Raw genomic sequence first — 17,905 nt, forward strand, 5'->3', positions numbered from 1 at the left:
AAAAAACAAACTGTGGGGCTAATCTAATTTGTTGTATACAATGAAACTCAACACCCATATTTGATACTCTTATATATACATATATATATTTTAAAAAGATTACTTTACAGTACTTTTGAAACCAACTCTAACCTACTCCTCCAGATAAAGATCATATTATTATAAATTAGCCGCCTTTCAACTCTGCTTTCTTGTTTTAATGTATCCGTCCCTCAGCTGCATGAAGTGTGGCTGTGTGTCCTGCTCAAGGACATTTTGACACACAGAGCCAACAGTCTTCCAATTAATGGATGGCTACTGTATTACTAATTTACAGCTCGCCATTAAAAGACTGAAAATGATGAAAGATCTCAATAAAAGCCATTTGATCATGAATCAGTGATGAGTATTATTACTGTAATTGAGAACGTCTAAGATTTCAGAGAAAAAAAAGACAGGATATTGTCAGTTTTCAGCAGTCTCAACTGTAAGAGCATTAATATTATGAAGATATTGAATTTTTTAAATCACCGCAATTTATCTTCTCGGATATCAGATGTATTCTATGACTGACTCTTTTTTAGTGTTTTTAATTGGATTGGATGTTAGGAATTAAAAAAAAAAGACATATTGACCATTTAACAGAGTCTTCACTTATTACACAGGCCCGTCATCGATGTGTTAGAGATTCGTACAACAAAAGCCCGGCAGTCCCTCCTCATGGTTGTCACCAGCCTGGTTAAACGCTCCGGTGAGACAGATTCTATTTCTCAACCAGCATTTGTTGCATGTGCTTATGCTCGTCGTTCTGGCTTGAACAGAATGCTAAAGCTGATCCCACAACTGCTCAATGTGGTCGTGGTCTGGACTGCAAGCCGTTCTTCCTCTCTACCTTCAAATCCTGGAGCACTGACAATTTGAAGACTCTTACAGTCCCAAGGAGGGGGGGATATGAGATTGTCGCTGGTTTTTTTGGAAGCTTGTCTCAGTATCTCCTTGCATTAGGATTGAATTCAATGACGGCAGGCCTTTTTTTTTCAGTTTGGGAATCGTTTCCCCACACCATCCCACTTATTTCACTAAAAGCTGTTTGGCGTTGATGGAGAGCATTTGGCCAATTTTTCTGTGCCACTCAGCCCATAAATGCATTTCCTTTCCAGATGTGGCATTATTTGAAGGGAAATAAACTGGCTTTCCAGTGGTATAAGCGTCACTGCCAAGAAATTTTATAAAACAAACAACAACAAATAAAACAAACAAAATATTTCATTCCTTTTTGTGCTAAGTCGAATTGACCACTCAGAGAGATCTTCACATGCAAGAGGCGACACTCAATTTAAAAGATGTGTTAAAGATGCATGAGGAGTTTATCCAAAGTCATATTGTTACAGGAGAATTCAGCCATAGTTTTGCTTAGAAAATGTTTCCCATGACCCCTCTGACCACCGTTCTGCAGACAGCTTGAAAAAACCTAAAACTTCTCTACACTTTGTGCCTTAAGATTTTTTTTTTTTTAAATTGATCGTCCTTGAAAATGTATTTCTACTTAAACAGCATCATTTTATGGCGGCCCTTCAGCACCACGCAGTGAGCAATCACATTACATATACACTATTACTATACATTAGCTCTGCAATCAGAAATTGGCTGTGAAAATCTGAAACTATCACCACATCACGGGTCATTTCCATGCGTCCACATCTACTCCCTCTCTGACACCTACTTGATGGCTTTATTTTCTCCTCGACCTCTCACAGAATCTGGAGAGCTGGCAGCCTCCATCCCCGGTTTATTTCTCTTCCCCTGAAAAGACATTAAGCAGAGACACAGAAATAGAGAGGGACAAGAGAGAGACAGACCTTAGAGACATGCTGCCAATGATTTGTACAACTGCATTTTTTGCAAGTGAAGTGTTCATTATGTAGACTTTAGGACGGCATCGGGTTCCATCAAGTGTGGTACAAAATGATAAATGAGAGAAGAGTAATAGATCTGGTTGGATGCCAGGCCGGCGGCACGCTTCAGAGGATCAAGGTGACGAGAGACCACTTTACTCTAATGAGATGCAAAAACACACTCTGAGATGAATGAAACATGCACAAACATATCTTTACAGAGATGAAACAAAACGCTAACCAATGCATGTGTAAATCAGACACACATAAGTCAGTCAATGTTTAAACTCCATGGGATATGTCCATAAAACCCTACAGGGGTGGCACAGCAGTAAAACTGAGCTCACACATCGGCATCTAGGCATCTGGGTTCCTTCTGATCACTTCAGTTCTGGAAGAGGTGAGAAATCCTAAGGATAAGTTTGGTCAGAGGTGTGAACTTGAGTTGAATTTTGAAGTCAGAAATGTAATAACTTTTAGACACGCCTTGACAAATTCACCAAAAAGAAATGCAAGACATGACTTGAACCTTTTGACTTGAAAAGATTTGAGTTCTTGAACCACACAGAGAGAGTGCTTCAATGGAAAGGTGAAAAGACCTAAACCTACACTGTAAAAAACGAACTCTGTAAACTTACGGTAAAAACTGGTGACATACCAACAGTTACATCCAAAGCATTATATTACTGTAGAAAATACACAGAATTACAATAATTCAATAATCATATATTTCAAGTAATTTTGACAGTCAAGAAATGTAGAAGACACAGAAATATATATTAAATATAAAAGCAATTGTAAAATTCATAGAAAAATATAGGAATATTGCCAGCAGTTAATTACCCTAAAATTAACAGTTCCAATCGGCTAAAATTACTAATTTTGCTGATATTTATATCTACTATGCAAAACTGTAAACCAGAATGTAAAAGTAACTTTTACAAAGAATTTTTATACAAAAAGTTTTAAAATAATATCTAACGTTGCAAAAAACAGTATGAAAAAATTGGAAACCGTTTTTAGGGCTTAAAGCTTTTTTTGCGACTTACTGGATTTTGCTTTCAATGCTAGTTACAGTCACTGACCTGCATATTTTACTGAACTCCATGTTCACTGAACTCTTGAAGACGAAAACACAAAGTTTTTTCTGACTGACTCACTCAGAGTGTCGACAGTAATCAGAGAAAGAGAGAGAAGTGTATTGTGTAGTTTTTGTAAAAAAAAAAATGTTGCTACAGTAAAATAGAAGGAAGTAACCTTCTGAAGCTGAACCCCAATGAGGGACGTCTGCTACGTCTGTTGCTATAATTAAACCTTTTCATCGTCAACTTGAAGTTTAAATTACATTTTACATCTATATTCTACAAATACTCTATGATGCATGTCTGATGATTTAAATTTAAAGGAGTGATTTGGTGATATGATCAACAGCAAAGATTATCCTGAACTGTCAACAACAAAAGGTGCATTTATGAGGGAGTTTTATGAGAATTAGAGTCATAATATCTGTGTACAAATTAGAGAAGTTAGATGTAACTGTAAGTATGAGGGAAGTGGTTGGATCGTTTTCTGCCATGTTATTAAAATTAATTCCCCATGCACCATATCAAAGCGTTTCAACATTTAACTTAAAAATGCCACAGTAAGATTTAAAATGCATTTTTTCTGGCATTTCTGCATCATTTCACAGTACTGATGAGCATCTATTTAGGTTCAAACAGATGTTAATTGCTCACAAACTACTAAATGGAGCTTTATAGATGATCGTGGGATGAAGAAATGAACAGATTTTCTGAAAAAATGCTTCCAAACATCTGTCCCAGTTTGAAGTATTCTCTGATAATATTAACATCAGTGCTATCATTCTGGAGAAAAGTAAGGCTTGCCACTGTGTAAAAAAAGAAATGTTTTAATATTTTTGGGTTTTTTTGGCCTGTGTTTACAAAACCTATTAAATTTAATTCTGCTAACTTAAAACTTGATGTGCATGTTTGCAAACTACTGCATTTGGGTAAAGTAAAATGTCAACTTAATTAGAGTAAACTCATTTTTAAATTGAGTAAGTGATGGGTGAGCATCCAACTTGTTTGGCCAATCAAATATACAAAAGTTATGGCAAAAATAAACACAACTCCTTATGAAGTTGGTAAGTTTCTGTTGTTGTAACTCAGTAGGAACTCTGATAAAAACCTTGTCCAGCAGCACAAATGGAAGCAAAAATAGGAGTTGGCTTTAAAGGTGAAGAACTGAAGAAAGGTTCTTGCTGTCTAATGTCTCTGGAAAACTATTTGATCAATTTTTGCATTTCCATGTAATCAAGTTTTAACACGAGGCTTTCAAAACGTCAAACAAATTCTACTATTAAATCTTGAAAGTCCAGACTGAGAGGTGTAGTTGGTGGGAGCAAATTAAGTCTTTAAACTCTATTCAAAGTCCTTTTTGAAACACTGATCTGTCTTATACAGAATACCTGTGGCTTTATGACAAAATTCTATATAATATAATATTCAGGGCATTATTCAGAGTTGATTTTACCCATGATAGGAGGAGTTATGGATGCAGTTCTTCAATCAAAAATAGGAAGAAAATCATAACTAATTTCCTTCAGTCACCATCTATTCCTTTCCTTACTTTTCCAATATCATCGCTTCATTATGTCTTTAGTCAATGTTTGGTTTCTTCAACTTAGATTCTGATCAATTTCTTAATCTAATAGCAAGGTAAGACACCGCCATATCATATAAGCATTTAAGGTTTTCATACTCCTTAAATGCTTTAGGTTTTAATATTTTAGAGAAAAACAATGTAAAAGGCAGACACACATGTATTGCAGCTCCTAAAATAAGCATTACAATTCAAAAAACTGTTCTGGAAATCCATGAAGTAGTGGCTGGTGACTAATAAAACAATCAAATTTAGATAGGACCAGTTGTATATTCTCCAAAACTTGTCATTTATGCTCATGTAACTTTAGCAAGTAATCATGATTACTGGTTAAGTGTTTTCATTTTACACTCTCAGCTTTTCAAGGATCGGAACGATATTAATGTCCATTAAGTCAACATTTGAATTATGAACTGATGTACATTGCTCCTTAAAATATTTTAAAAAGTTAAGTATGTATAATTCCATATGCTTTAATGTTGTTCTTATTTATCTCTTTTTTTTCCAAACTTTATTTAACAATGGCTTTTCAATAGAATTTGCACTGACGTGCATTTAGAAGCTTGTTGCAGGTGTGGATTACATGCTGTGTATTTTACTACATACTGAAGCAGCGAGCCACAGACTTGATCTTGGCGCTGCACTTGTCAGAAGATATTTATAACCCTCTATTGCTTTATACAGTTTGCTCCTGGTAAAAATGATGCTGATATTCGGTGTTGTTATGCGCTGTGGTCCTTTTCTGTATAAAAACCCCTCGGTTACTTTTTTCTGATTGGTTACTTTAAGGTCTAATTGTGGAAAATAGGTAAATAAATCCTAAAGGATCTTTAATTCTCAAAAATTGTAAATCACAAATAGATATGAATTTGACTTCTGTCCTAAATCTTTTCCTGTTTGTCCTAATTTAGTTTCTCTAATATATGTTTTCAGGGCACAACCATTTCATTTTAGAGTCACACCTGCTTGCAAGTCACTTCCCAGCCAACCTTCACAGCACATCTTTGGATTGTGAGGAGCTCCCCAGAGAGTATTGCACACATATGAAGACATCGCACCATCTTAAAAGTCCCAGGTGAGCAGCAGCTTCACACCGGAGACCAGGGATAGTGCTAACCATCAAGACCCTGTACTGCCACAAAACCCTGAAAGGAGGTCAGCCTGACATCAGGACCTGCTCAGATGAATGAAACTGTGTGCCATGAATTATATATGAAAGCGAATAGAGTCTCTGAAGAGCAGCTGTCTCAAAGTTTCCAATGAAATATATATATACATTGCAGCTTTCCAAAACAAAAGCACCAGAAGAAAAACAAACAAAAGGCTTTGAGTTCTGCAGAAAAACAATAATCCAGTGAAGGTTTTGACCAACACCGACATTCTGAATCTGATAAAGGCTTCTTAAAAATCTCGCTTTAAGGAAACAGGTGCAATCAAAAACATAAACCTAACGGAGTTTGATATGTTAATTTATGGTTATCTGAAGAACCTAAAAAAAAAGACCAATTATAGAACGATTTCATCAACGATTTTCTTTTTAAATCATACAAAACTTGCCAATAACTTAAAGCACCTCAATCAATATGTTCTGTTTTGTTTTATTGGCTATCTTTTAAAATACCAGTTTTACTTTTTGCATGAGAGGCGTGGTACAGACATTACTCACTTCTTGAGTAAAGTCAAATGCTCAAGTAACACAGGTGAACTGAGTATTTGTGTTCAGAAAACAAATGTCAAGCTGCCTGGAGCCTTTAAGCTTTCAGGCATGACAAGCAAAATGCTTATCCTAATGCAGCTTTCAGAATCCTGCAGACAGATAGCCTATTTTTATATTTTAGTTTATCTATCTCTAATGCATTCACAATAAACTCCATTATTTATCAAGCCACATCTCATATGCCATGCACAGTGGCGCAAACACTGTCAATAGACAGCAAAGCCAGGGGGCCTAACCTGATATGCACCTTTCACATCCAGCTGTTACACTGTAAACACGCAGAATAATATCAGATTCAGGAAATGAGAGACACATTTCTAACAGTAAAGAATGTACTATCAACTCGAGCTCATCTATCATTAAAGAGAATGATAAGATGTTCATGTGAGAGAGAAAGGGCGGCGAAGGTACAACGTCGAGAGTACGTGGGAGGATGTGAGAAACACAGAGGATGATCTGGAGGATGGGGAGAAACAGGAGCGACTGAGTGAGACGACCAAGCAGGGAGGCATGAGAAAAACAGAAAGAGACAAGATTGAGGAAGCTTGAAAAAGAACGCAGAATAATGAAGTTGTGCTGAGAATGACAAAGATGCAGCAAAAGATGAATTGGACAGACCCTGATTTGCTCTTCGGCTCTCTTAAGCCGTGCTGTCATGGTGTTTGTTACACACTTGGATGTTCAACACCTTTTCTTCCTGCTTGTCTGTAAAGCCTTTATGGCAGTTCCTACTTCTGTCCCGCATCTCCTCCTGCTCTCCACCCTTCCATTTCTCCTGCAAAACATCCCATGGCAAGAAGCCAGACAGCCGTACAGCTACAGACAAACTCATTTATACCTCTGACAGATTTAGGTATAAAGAAATATTTTAATTTCCTAACATTCTTTTTTGACTGGAAGTAAAATTATCACTTTGGAATGGCCCAGCCAGTCTTGACTTGAATTTGATGGAGAATCTATGGAAGAGCTATAGATTGAGGTGATGACAAGGAGTCCTTCCAACCTCAGACATGAGCTCACAACTTGGAGCTTAAAATAAACAGAATGGAAAGATATATATGCACTAAGGATAATCCCTGAATTCTCCGAATTCTTGAAGTACTTTCATAGATTAAAACTCAAAACATTCTTCAAAGTGAAAAAAAGAAAAAAAACATCTACTGTAAGTTCAAGAAAATTACTTTGCTGCATGAGATTATCAGTGAAAGCAAAAACGATTCCATGACAATAAGAATTAGAAACTTCTGGACTCAAATCTGATTCAGAATGATTCTGTGCATTCAAAAGATATCACACTTATTTTCTGGAAATTATTTGATACTTAATGCCATCTCAAAAACAGGAGATGACAACCACATGTTCAGTTTGTAAACTACTGTCAAGTTGTAAGCTTAACATACATTGCAAAATTCAGAATAGATGTGATTTTTTCAGGAGGATGAGAGGAAACTTATTATTATGATACTTTCTCCTACTTTTCTCCTAACCTATTTGTAATGAACCATATTTACCATTACATGTATGTGTAAAATTATATTTAATGCAAATTATAATATGCTTTCCAATGAGGTCTGTTTTCAAAACAATGATAAAGATGGTTAATTTTCCAAATGCTGTTTTTGCCATCAACTCATAAATCTGATGCTGTTAAATCACTCCAGCTGTTACATGTGTTTAATTTCCTTTTTTTTTTCTACAGGCATTTGTTAGCATAACAATGCTGTGTCCTGTCATAGCAAGACATAGGAGAAGTGTGACACTGCAGAAAGGAATCATCCTGACATGAACATGGAGATTAAATGACAAAGAGATAAATGCATGACAGACTCTTCAAGAAAAACGACGGTAAGACAAGAACAAAGACAGAAACACTGATACCTTGAAAATGCACAAAGAAAACAAATCAATTTGTCAGGTGTGAATAGTGGCTGCTCTGTCTTTTAAAGAGATGTATTTCATCTGAACAGCCTAGTTAGTGCTCAGCTTTTGCATGTTTTATGAACAGCTGTGCAGCAGTGATACCAAGACAAGCAGAGAAAAGAGAGCAGAACAGCAAGGAGGACCGGAGGACTGAATTTAGGAAATGACAACGACAGACATCAAAACATATAGGACAAATTACAGCTCCGTTAGTGGCCAGTAGTGCAGATATATCTCCATTAACATATGATTCATTAGCATAGTGATGTGGGCTGGAGGCAAACAATCATGATGCACAAGCTCTGAGCATACAGAGGCATGTTTATGAAGGGCATTGGCTGTATGTGGTGTAACATACAGCCACATTCTTCTACTGTAAAGCAAAGCACAAATCAGCAGCAACAACAACAGAGTGTACATTCAATTCAAGGTCAGACTGGTGTCAATGGAGAGGCCTGACTTTCTATACAAATATAACTTAGCCTCACAGCAAATGGTTCATAATCCCCCTGGAACCATAACAGCATAAACATGGTTAGTGAGGGATGATATTTCCATGCTGCAGTTCAGAATTTTACATTTCCCCCTTCTGGCAGTGGAAGAGATTACACAAATCTTTTAAGAATATGCAGTGATTCTGAAGAATTCAAATCTCTTCTTGAAAGAATCCTTTCTTGTATTTGCAGATGTTTCACACTATCCCACATTAGCTGCACTGTCACTGTACTTTCACCATGGAAAACAACTAAAACGAGAAGTTTTCTGCAGCTTTTCTTATTTTTTCATAATTCTTGACACTGCCTCAATTGATCTATGTTTGGGTCTTTGCGCACCACTTTGTGTGCTGCAATTAGAAGGAATTTCACTGCAGATGTACTAAGGGTGAAGTTTGTTTTGCTTTGCCTCTCAAATTAGGTTCATATATATCATTACGGTGCCTTTGAAAAGTTCTCTCCCCTTTGGATGTGTTACTCTTTTTACTGCTTTTACAAATCCATTTGAAAATTTGACAAAAAAATTATTGCATTAATATTCACCCTTTTTAAGCACTTTTCAAATTCAGCAACAAATTCTCTATTCTATAGGACTCAAGTTTGGGCTTTGACTGGGCCATTCCAGAACCTCCACCTTTCTGTCTTCAAATCACTCGTGTATCTTTACTAGCATGATTGGCATCATTGTCTTGCTGAAAAATGTTCTCCAAAGCCATAGTTCTCTTGCAGACGGAAACAAATTGTCCTCCAGGATTTCCCTTTGAGACATTTATTTCATCTTTTATCTTTACAAGCTTTATAGGACGCAGTAACCACCATGCTTCACTGTGGAAATGGTTTGTTTTGTGATGCTATGCAGTGCTTAGTGTCAGCCACACATGGCATCATGTTACCTGAAAAGGCTCCAAAATTGGTCTTATCAGAGCAAATAATTGTTCCCCTTGACCATAGAGTCTACTGCCTGGCTTTTGTAAACTCTAGTCAAGCTTGATGCAAATCGTCTTCAACAGTGGTTTTCTAATTGCCAATTGAGTTGAAGTTATTCTGAGATAACAGAGGTTGTGCTATAAGGAGTATCAGACTTGTGACAGAATACTGTTAGCATTTTCAGTGTGTGCGGTTACCAGTATTCACAGGACTAGGAAATATTTATGTTAATAGTTCAAGTAGCAAAAATACCTTACAATGCATTACATACAGCGGAAACTGTTTTAGTGCTGCTGCAAATGCTAATATTTACAGAACCATTTATTTTCTGCTTTTGAAAATGCCAGCCAACAGTGTCAAGTGCCATTGCGCTTTCCAGAAAATTTTAGATATGTTCCACAAAAAGATCCAGACATCCAGGTATAACGGGTTGAATAATTTGGAGTCACATACCACAAAAATGTGTCCTCCTTCAAGAGCCACCAGGAGAAATAGAAAAGAAGCTGTAATGTGGGAGGAATCGTCCAAGCAGGGTTTTCTTTAAACCAACGTTTCTGTCATGGTTCTAAAGAGCCTGAACTGAGTGGCAGGCAGGCTTATTTTCTAATGTATCATAAAACTATTTTGTCATAAGACCATCTGAATGCTTTGTGCTGCCTGTAAGATACTGACTACATGTGATCATCTTGAACAACCACAAGTAAATGAATAAGGCAATTAAAATAAGGAGTAAAGAAAGCAACAGATCTGATTTCTCAGAAAAATCCAAAATGAATGACAGTCTGAGTGTATGTGCCATCAACATACACTCGATATTTTAAAGAAACTGAGAAACAATTGTCATGAGCAATGAATGCAAGCTAAAATGTTAGGTACCGTAACTTACCAGTTTACGTTGACACCAGGTGCAGATCCCACATAAAGCTACGAGCCAAATGGCACATACTACGACTGCAACAGAGAGCAGGAGTACACTGAGTGACACTGAGCCTAAGAGGGAGAGACAAAGACCGAGAAGACAAAGACAGATATAGAGGAAGGTATTAGTGCAGTCCATAAAACACTCCGAATCTTTAAAGTGCTCACATATGAACATTCTGATGTTAGTGAAAGTCATTTTTGAGGCATATTCAGGATCAATGGCTTCTCTCTTCCCTTCTCCATTCATCCTTCTCATCTGGCATCTTTCATCAGTAAGCGAGAAAAGTAAAAGCAGTGCGGGGGAAAAGAAATAAAGGCAATGAAACAGCTTCTTGCTCATGTTCCCTGCATGTATCAGCGAGAGATGCGCACATGTCAGGATGAAGACATATCACGAGGCCAGAAGCCATGCAATTACCAACCTCCGTTCTCTCTCCTCTATCTCCAAAATCCCTTACAAACTTTGTTCCTGTCTTGACAGATGATTTATTTTCCAGAGGGCTCTATTTTCAATTTCTGTATCTTTCAATTACTGCCTCCCAAGCATGACATTCATTCAGTTATTTGCTAAGTAATTCAGAATGCACAGGCAGAAAAGCAAAACAACGCTGACAATGAGCTAATAACCATCTTTTCTCTCCAGCACAGTCTATAATTATTTTGAGTTATTCTCAACCTGAAAATAAATGCATTTCTTCTTCACCTCTAAATATTAGCTTTATGGATTTTCTTTTTTAAATTAAGATTTACGGGTTTTATTTGTGCTGCATTTTATAATTGTGTATTAAACAGTGTTGGGGAAATATTCACCTGTTTTGTATTTTGGTGTAGTTTTTTTATGTTGCATACTGGTTGAAAAATTACGTAGTGTCAGGTATAAACCAGGCAAGATGGAATGAAAATAAGAAAAACAAAAAACACCTAGCATTCAGAATCTGATAGAAGGTTTGTGAAGGACAGGCCCTCAAGTTCACCTCTAAAAAAGTAAAATATAAAATCCATACTGCTGCCTGTACTGGGGTTTGGCCTTGTCAGTTTGTTCACCAACCATACCCACTTCATTTGCATAATCAGATCTAACCTCTGTGAGAAGAATTTAAACAAGTGAGGTTCTCACAAAAGTGGATATAAATGTAAATATGCAACTCCATTATGCAGATGACACATGCAAAGAGCAGGTACAGATGGAGGTCACATCTTATGGTTTTGGATTTGCCCAGATGCATACCCAACACTGAGTTCAAATCAACCTGCTTTGGAGCTGCACTGCTGGCGAAATGCAACCCTGCTCTGAAAATCTTGTCAGTCATCTGTTTTATGTAGATTTTTTTTTTTTACTTTCTGACTTTGTCCTGCTTGAAATGGAGGAAACACAAGGGCTGGAGAACAAATATCCATCAAGAGCATTTCAACAACTTGGATTCACTCATGAATTGTGTTGTGTCTGTGAATTTGTGGCCAAATATTTTTTTTAAATAGTTTTACAAGACACTTGTCTTTGCAAACAATAATACCAGATTTACTCATATGAATGGGGTTTTTTATGTCTCTGTTTGGCTTGTTTATGCATTCACTTATCTTTTTATTATGTTCATTACATTTCCAGTCATTTTACATCCTGTCCCAGACTTATCTATTTTGTCATTCCCAATCCCAACTGTCCAGTTCTCTTAACCTATTCCCTTTTTCACTCTCCATTCACTCATTAACCTCTCCAGTTTTGGTATGGCCTGCTTAGCTTGCTCTGTTTGACTTGGCTTTCCAGCTATTTTCCCTGTCAGATCATCTGCCCTGTTTTGATTCTCAGCCCAGTTTTGGACTCTTTCTCTTGGCTGGTCCCCTTTGCTCTGTTGGCCTGTGATTTCAGTCAGACTGCTGCCAACCCAAAACATCCACCACTTCAATGATTTTCACAGTTCCATTGTTTTCTTTGTTCCTGGAAAGCTTCCAGCAAACATAAACTAACAAACCTGTCAAATTCATCACACTCAAGTTTTTTGTTGTGCTACAACTGGCTTGAGACAAAGTTTTGAACGAAAAGATGTGCATTTCAGCAATATGAGATTTGTGACTTATTAATCCTCTTCTGTTTCATTTTTACAGTTTTAAATTCCTTTTGTTGTTTCTACTTATCTAATTGATGTCATAAACATATTTTTTCTTGTTCTTTTCATTTTCTACATCTTGAGTCTTTGGATTTAAAGTCAGGCTATTAGGCTGTCCATTGTTATAGAGCTGATTTATTTATTCTCTCTCATCTGGATGTTTTCAACAATTTCACTTGTAGCCTAGGAATGAAACCACAGTTGTTCTGAAATTAATGATAGACACTGAGTTGTGGTGCAGCTGTTGGCCCTGTATTACACCAGCCTTGTATGCTCTGTAAGGACTGCATCACTTGAGAACAGGACAAAGAAAAAAACACTTCCCACAAAACCTTGGTAATGCTCATTGTCTTCAGAATGAACATTTTAAAAAGTTTTTTGACTAAAGTGTACATATCCAACTTTTTTTTTAATACTCCAAAATATCTACACTGATGCAATCTGTGAGATATATCTTGCAATGAATAAGAAAGTAAAGTGTTAAAGGTTTTCTGCTCTAGGCTCTGCAAACATAAACCCAAGATAATGGATAGTCTACTCATCCATCACCAAGGTCTCATTGAAAAAGTTGCTTCTAATCAACAGCTGGTGTTTTGGCAATGAAACAACAAGTGTCACCAAATATATTAGTCAAAGAGAGCTTAAATTCATGTTCCTTTCATAATTTAGAAACATTAATAAATCTATATATTGCAATGGTAAAATTACAGCATATGCAGCTTCAGAGCAAGTGCACAGAAAATCAAAATCTTAAATATAGGACACCTTCACTCACTTTAAGAGTTAAACTCAATTTAACAGATAATGCAGATTTTGGGTTTTCATTAGTTCTGAGTGGTAATTGTTTAAAAATATGCAGAAATAAACACTTGAAAGGTGTTATGCTTTGGAAAGCCATAAACATTACATCAAAAAACATGAGGGTCTTTTGATTCAAGCATAAAAGCACCTGATGTTGCTAGTTTAGATTAGATTTTGTAACGTAGTGACTCAGTTTGACGTCAAAAAAATTCTACTTGATCCATTTTATGGCTCAATAAAAACAGTTTAAAAATACATATTTGATGATGTTTGAAAATATCTGAAAAAAGACTAAGTTTGAACATAGAAAAAATAAAGTTAAAACAAAATGGAAAATGCATTGTAATAATTCAAAACAATAAAAAAAATTAATCTGTCGTTTGGAAAGAGATTCTGATGACGTTACCTACATGGAAAACCCAAATTAAGGTTATGTCTTTAATTAATTCTGCAAACATGTTAGAAAACAGGAATCGTAACAGCAATGGAAAATTTTAAAACTTAATAAAATCAGTTCACTATTGCTACTCTCTTCACTTCAAATAAGCTTTGTTACCTTCATAATCTGTTTCAAACAGGAAAATTGATTGCTACGGCCAGTGGCCTTGTTTTCTTTTTCTCTTCCGTATCTGCATCTCTGCAGCTTTCCAACTAAATTGACTCCACTGGGAAATGGATGCAGCCCTCATCCTCCTCTACCCTCCCTGAGGCCTACAGCTGAGCTGATTGGCTCACCAATTATCAGCTCCACCAATCCCTGATGAGGCCTCCCTTTTTAAACCCAAGACTTCCTGGGTGGAGGTGTGCTTGATTCTTTGTTCATACAGCTTGCCACTTTGTTGGGTGTTTGACTGCTCTAAATAACTTTGTCTTTCTGTGAGTTTTTAGAAATGTTGAGAGCTTTTTGTACTTGTGGGGGTTGTGCATCTCTACTACAGATTTGTAGTTTGTTTAATGTGGAAAAAAGGATCAGTTTTCCTTTGTTAAGATCTGTAGTTTACAACTCCGATTGTTTTGTGGATGTTGTTTCATTAAGTATTTTTGGTTATCAGACCCTAACTTTTGATTGTAGTTTTTTACCTGTTGTTAAACCCAAACAATAAACCCCAGACTGATAAAACCTTTAACATCTAGGTTTCTGTAATGTTGCTTCTCTTTCCCCCTGGCTGAGCTGGGTTGTAACATTGATATAACTTGTAACAGAGAGAAGTAAAAAGTCAATATATGTGTTTTCAGTATGATTTTGCTCACTTTAAGTTTACCATTTCTTTAGATGCTGCTAATTAGTTTCAATATTTGTTTATGTGAAAAACACTGTCGTCTTTAAATAGTCCGTGCTGCACCGATGTAATCTCAGGTCACGGTAGGTTAAATAAATGTGAATTATTCCCAGTTGAAAGACCTGCTGTGCTGTTTAGTTTCACACTGTGAACCTCCTGTGGCTCCCAGTGTAAACAGAGACTCTTTAACAACAGCTCAAGCATTCTTGCTCTTTTCTTCTCTCACTATTATAAATATTAGAGTGACTGCAAATGTAGCCTGCGATCATTTATAGCATAGAAGCAGTGTAATGCACAGTTGCATTAATGTTGAGTTATTGGCAGAAGTGCATTGCTTCTCTGTCAAACGCTTTTTTGTCTCCCATCTTTGTTCTGAAAGAGTCTCCTTCAAACTAATTTTCACTCATGGTAATAAAACAAATTATTGGAGTTGCTTACATGAAAAATAGCCTTAATAAACTTGCTGTTGCCACCATTTACCCAGCTACTCATTACAAGTCGTCTCCTGCTCTGTGTTACCTTTGACAAATCTACACACCATGTTGGATTTCTCATAGATGGATGAACTAGAAAATGTTCTTGGAATAGCATTTGCAAAAAAGACAGATGACAGCTGAGTATTCAGGAGCAGTCAAAAGCTGTGTGCATCTATCAGTAATGCAGACTGACATTAATGTGTTCAAGCTGGATGCTACACACTCAGGTAAGAGCTTAATTCAAATATGTTTTAGAGTTTTTTTTTCAGCACTCTTGTATAAAAAATAAGGTGATCAATATTTGAAGACAAAAAAGAAGAATTTGACAATGGCGTGACCATCAGACATTATCTGGCGGCGGTAGATAATATAGACGTTTCAATTACATGGAGCATGACTTTCTACACAAATCAGAAGCTGAATCACAATCAACCGGATATTACAGAACTGAGAAAAGATATACAGCAGAAAGAACTAATTGGTGAAGCTTTACCAGCAGACAAGAACACAATCCTTACTGAAAAAAAAAAAAACATTTGACATATTGAATCAATAGCATGACCTATCACTGGAAAACAAGTGAATCCATATAATGTTAACAGTGATGGTGGTATCAGTTGTGATTGGTGTTCCTTAGTTTCTTATTTCGATTACATCATATTTACTTTAGTTCACTGTTTCTCAGTGATTCTAGTTTATTCTGTTTATTTACTCCTTGTCTTGTCATAAGTTACTCTGAGCTCATTCCATTGTTCCAGCTTTCACACTCTGTGTTTATTCAGTTCCCTCTCATCCCTCTGGTTAAACCTCATGATACCTTGTTATATTGGGTTCCCCAGTCATTCTCCTTGGCTCTTTGTTCCTGATTTGATTTTTATTTTTTGCTCTTCTCTGGCTCCCTGTGCACTCATGGTTTTTATGTAAGGCTTTTGTCCTTATTTTTCTATCAAATTGTCAATGATTCTCCACATCAAAACAACATGACATAACTACCTTAAAGAACACAAAGGCTTCACGGGAAAAACTAGATCTAAAACTAGACATAAAGAAGCAGCAAAAAATAAATAAGTAAATAAAATCAAGACATTTTATTTAAACTATATTTCCATGTCATGAAACTTGCTTCACTGTTAAATACAAATTACACCAACAATGTTTGTGCCTCCAATTTGAGAGATTTATTTGACAGTGAAATGTGTCTGACTTGTTTCTTTGTACCTGCCCATGTTGTTTCAATATAGCATATTATTGACACAGCGTCGAGACTGGCCACTGACCGGAGACTGTAAACACAATGAAGGATGAATAATGGAAAGAGGAGAAACTGAATGGAAGCACAGAAGACCTAAAAAACCTAAAGCTAAGGACTAATACATTGATAGGATTACATTATTAGTATTATGAACACTAATCATTATATTGAAGGACTGTAAGCTCTATGTCTGTTTCTGGAATGTGTGCTTTGTGTGAGAATGACTTGCAGGAAGTGATGAGCGTGCCAAATTAGGAGCAGGTACCAGCTAGCCTGCAGTCAGGGTGAGAACTGACCTGGCAGGAGGAACACATCAAAGGCTGGGTCATAGTTTATGACCCAGAGAGAGAGACGGGAACTGCGCTTGAGGCCACAGCTGCATAATGACTAGGAAACTTCACTGTGTTAGAAATGACTGTGTTAGCAGCTGAGTTTTTTTTTTTTTGTTTTGCCCCTCCTCCTGTTTAACATATCTGTAACAAGAGAAGGAAAATAGAAATGAATGTGGAAGAGCGTCCTTCTTCAGAGTGTGGATTTAGAAGACTGAGATGGAGAAGTCTTCTTTGCTCCGCTCTTTTGAGTGTACAAATCTTGAATTGTCTTTCGCCTTTTTTCCAGTGTGTCAGAATGTCCAGGTGCATAAACCTGACATACATCGAAGCAGACTAAGAAATAAAAGGCACAGAGTCGGACCCAAGTCCTCCAAATTTTTCCTCTGCACTTCTATTTTGAGAAATGTCTGACGCAGTGGAGACCAATGTGGATGAGCAACTGTGTCTAAACATCACAGGACAGTATTTCACAGAAACTTACAAATTATTGTGTCAAACTCCCACTAGGCAGTCCAAGTCCCATCAATAGTTCATGTCCTACCTGCTCGTTGTTTTCATTTTACAACACATGCAAACAAATATGCACGTTTTGAATACTCGGAGCATGCTACAGACCGCTGTGGAAGAGTTTGCAATTCTGCAAAGTTAGAGCATGCTCCCACTCAAACACTCCCCCAGACTGTCTGTCCTAATTCAGTCTGCACTTTCTTCTCTTGAGGGCACCAGCATCTTTCTGTCAAATATGCCCCCCTTTTTTCTGTAGTTTCTTTCCCTCCACCTGCTGTGCTTATCTGTTTGTGTTTTATTCACTCAGCCCTAGGTGCTAGCTCCTGGCACGACACAGAGAATAAGCACCATTAGTCACTGGGGACCTCCTGAGGAGCATCTCTTGTTGTAGGTCAGCACAACACGGAGAGGGCCAACGCAGAGGGAGGTGACCCCTGACTGCTATGACAGACACAGTGCCAGAAGAGTGTCGACTTGTGGGAGGAAGCTGAGCAGCCAATTATACAGAAGAAAACCACAGAGCAAAGCATGCCTCACTTTAAATATTGTGACAGTATCAAAGATCAGGACTGCATCACCTGTATCTGGCTTTTGGACAGCTTGAAGCTCAGATTGAGATGTTAAAAATAAAATGG

General features: G+C 37.0%; 1 protein-coding gene across 4 annotated transcripts in view; it reads right to left on the minus strand.

Annotated features, from left to right (window-relative positions):
• The window catches only part of syt7b (synaptotagmin VIIb), a 107,851-nt gene that overhangs the window by 40,853 nt on the left and 49,093 nt on the right, over positions 1-17,905 (minus strand). For 3 of the 4 annotated variants that reach the window (XM_055045192.1, XM_055045190.1, XM_055045188.1), the window contains exons 2-3: positions 10,483-10,586; positions 1,703-1,782 (exon numbers count right to left, since the gene is read on the minus strand). In XM_055045192.1, the coding sequence (XP_054901167.1) occupies positions 1,703-1,782; positions 10,483-10,586 (184 nt within the window). The remainder of the gene's footprint in view (positions 1-1,702; positions 1,783-10,482; positions 10,587-17,905) is intronic. The other variant, XM_055045191.1, reaches the window with a different exon arrangement.

This window comes from Poeciliopsis prolifica, unplaced genomic scaffold (genome assembly GCF_027474105.1).
Source record: "Poeciliopsis prolifica strain line A6 unplaced genomic scaffold, Auburn_PproV2 SCAFFOLD021, whole genome shotgun sequence".
In the NCBI taxonomy this organism is placed as follows: domain Eukaryota; kingdom Metazoa; phylum Chordata; class Actinopteri; order Cyprinodontiformes; family Poeciliidae; genus Poeciliopsis; species Poeciliopsis prolifica.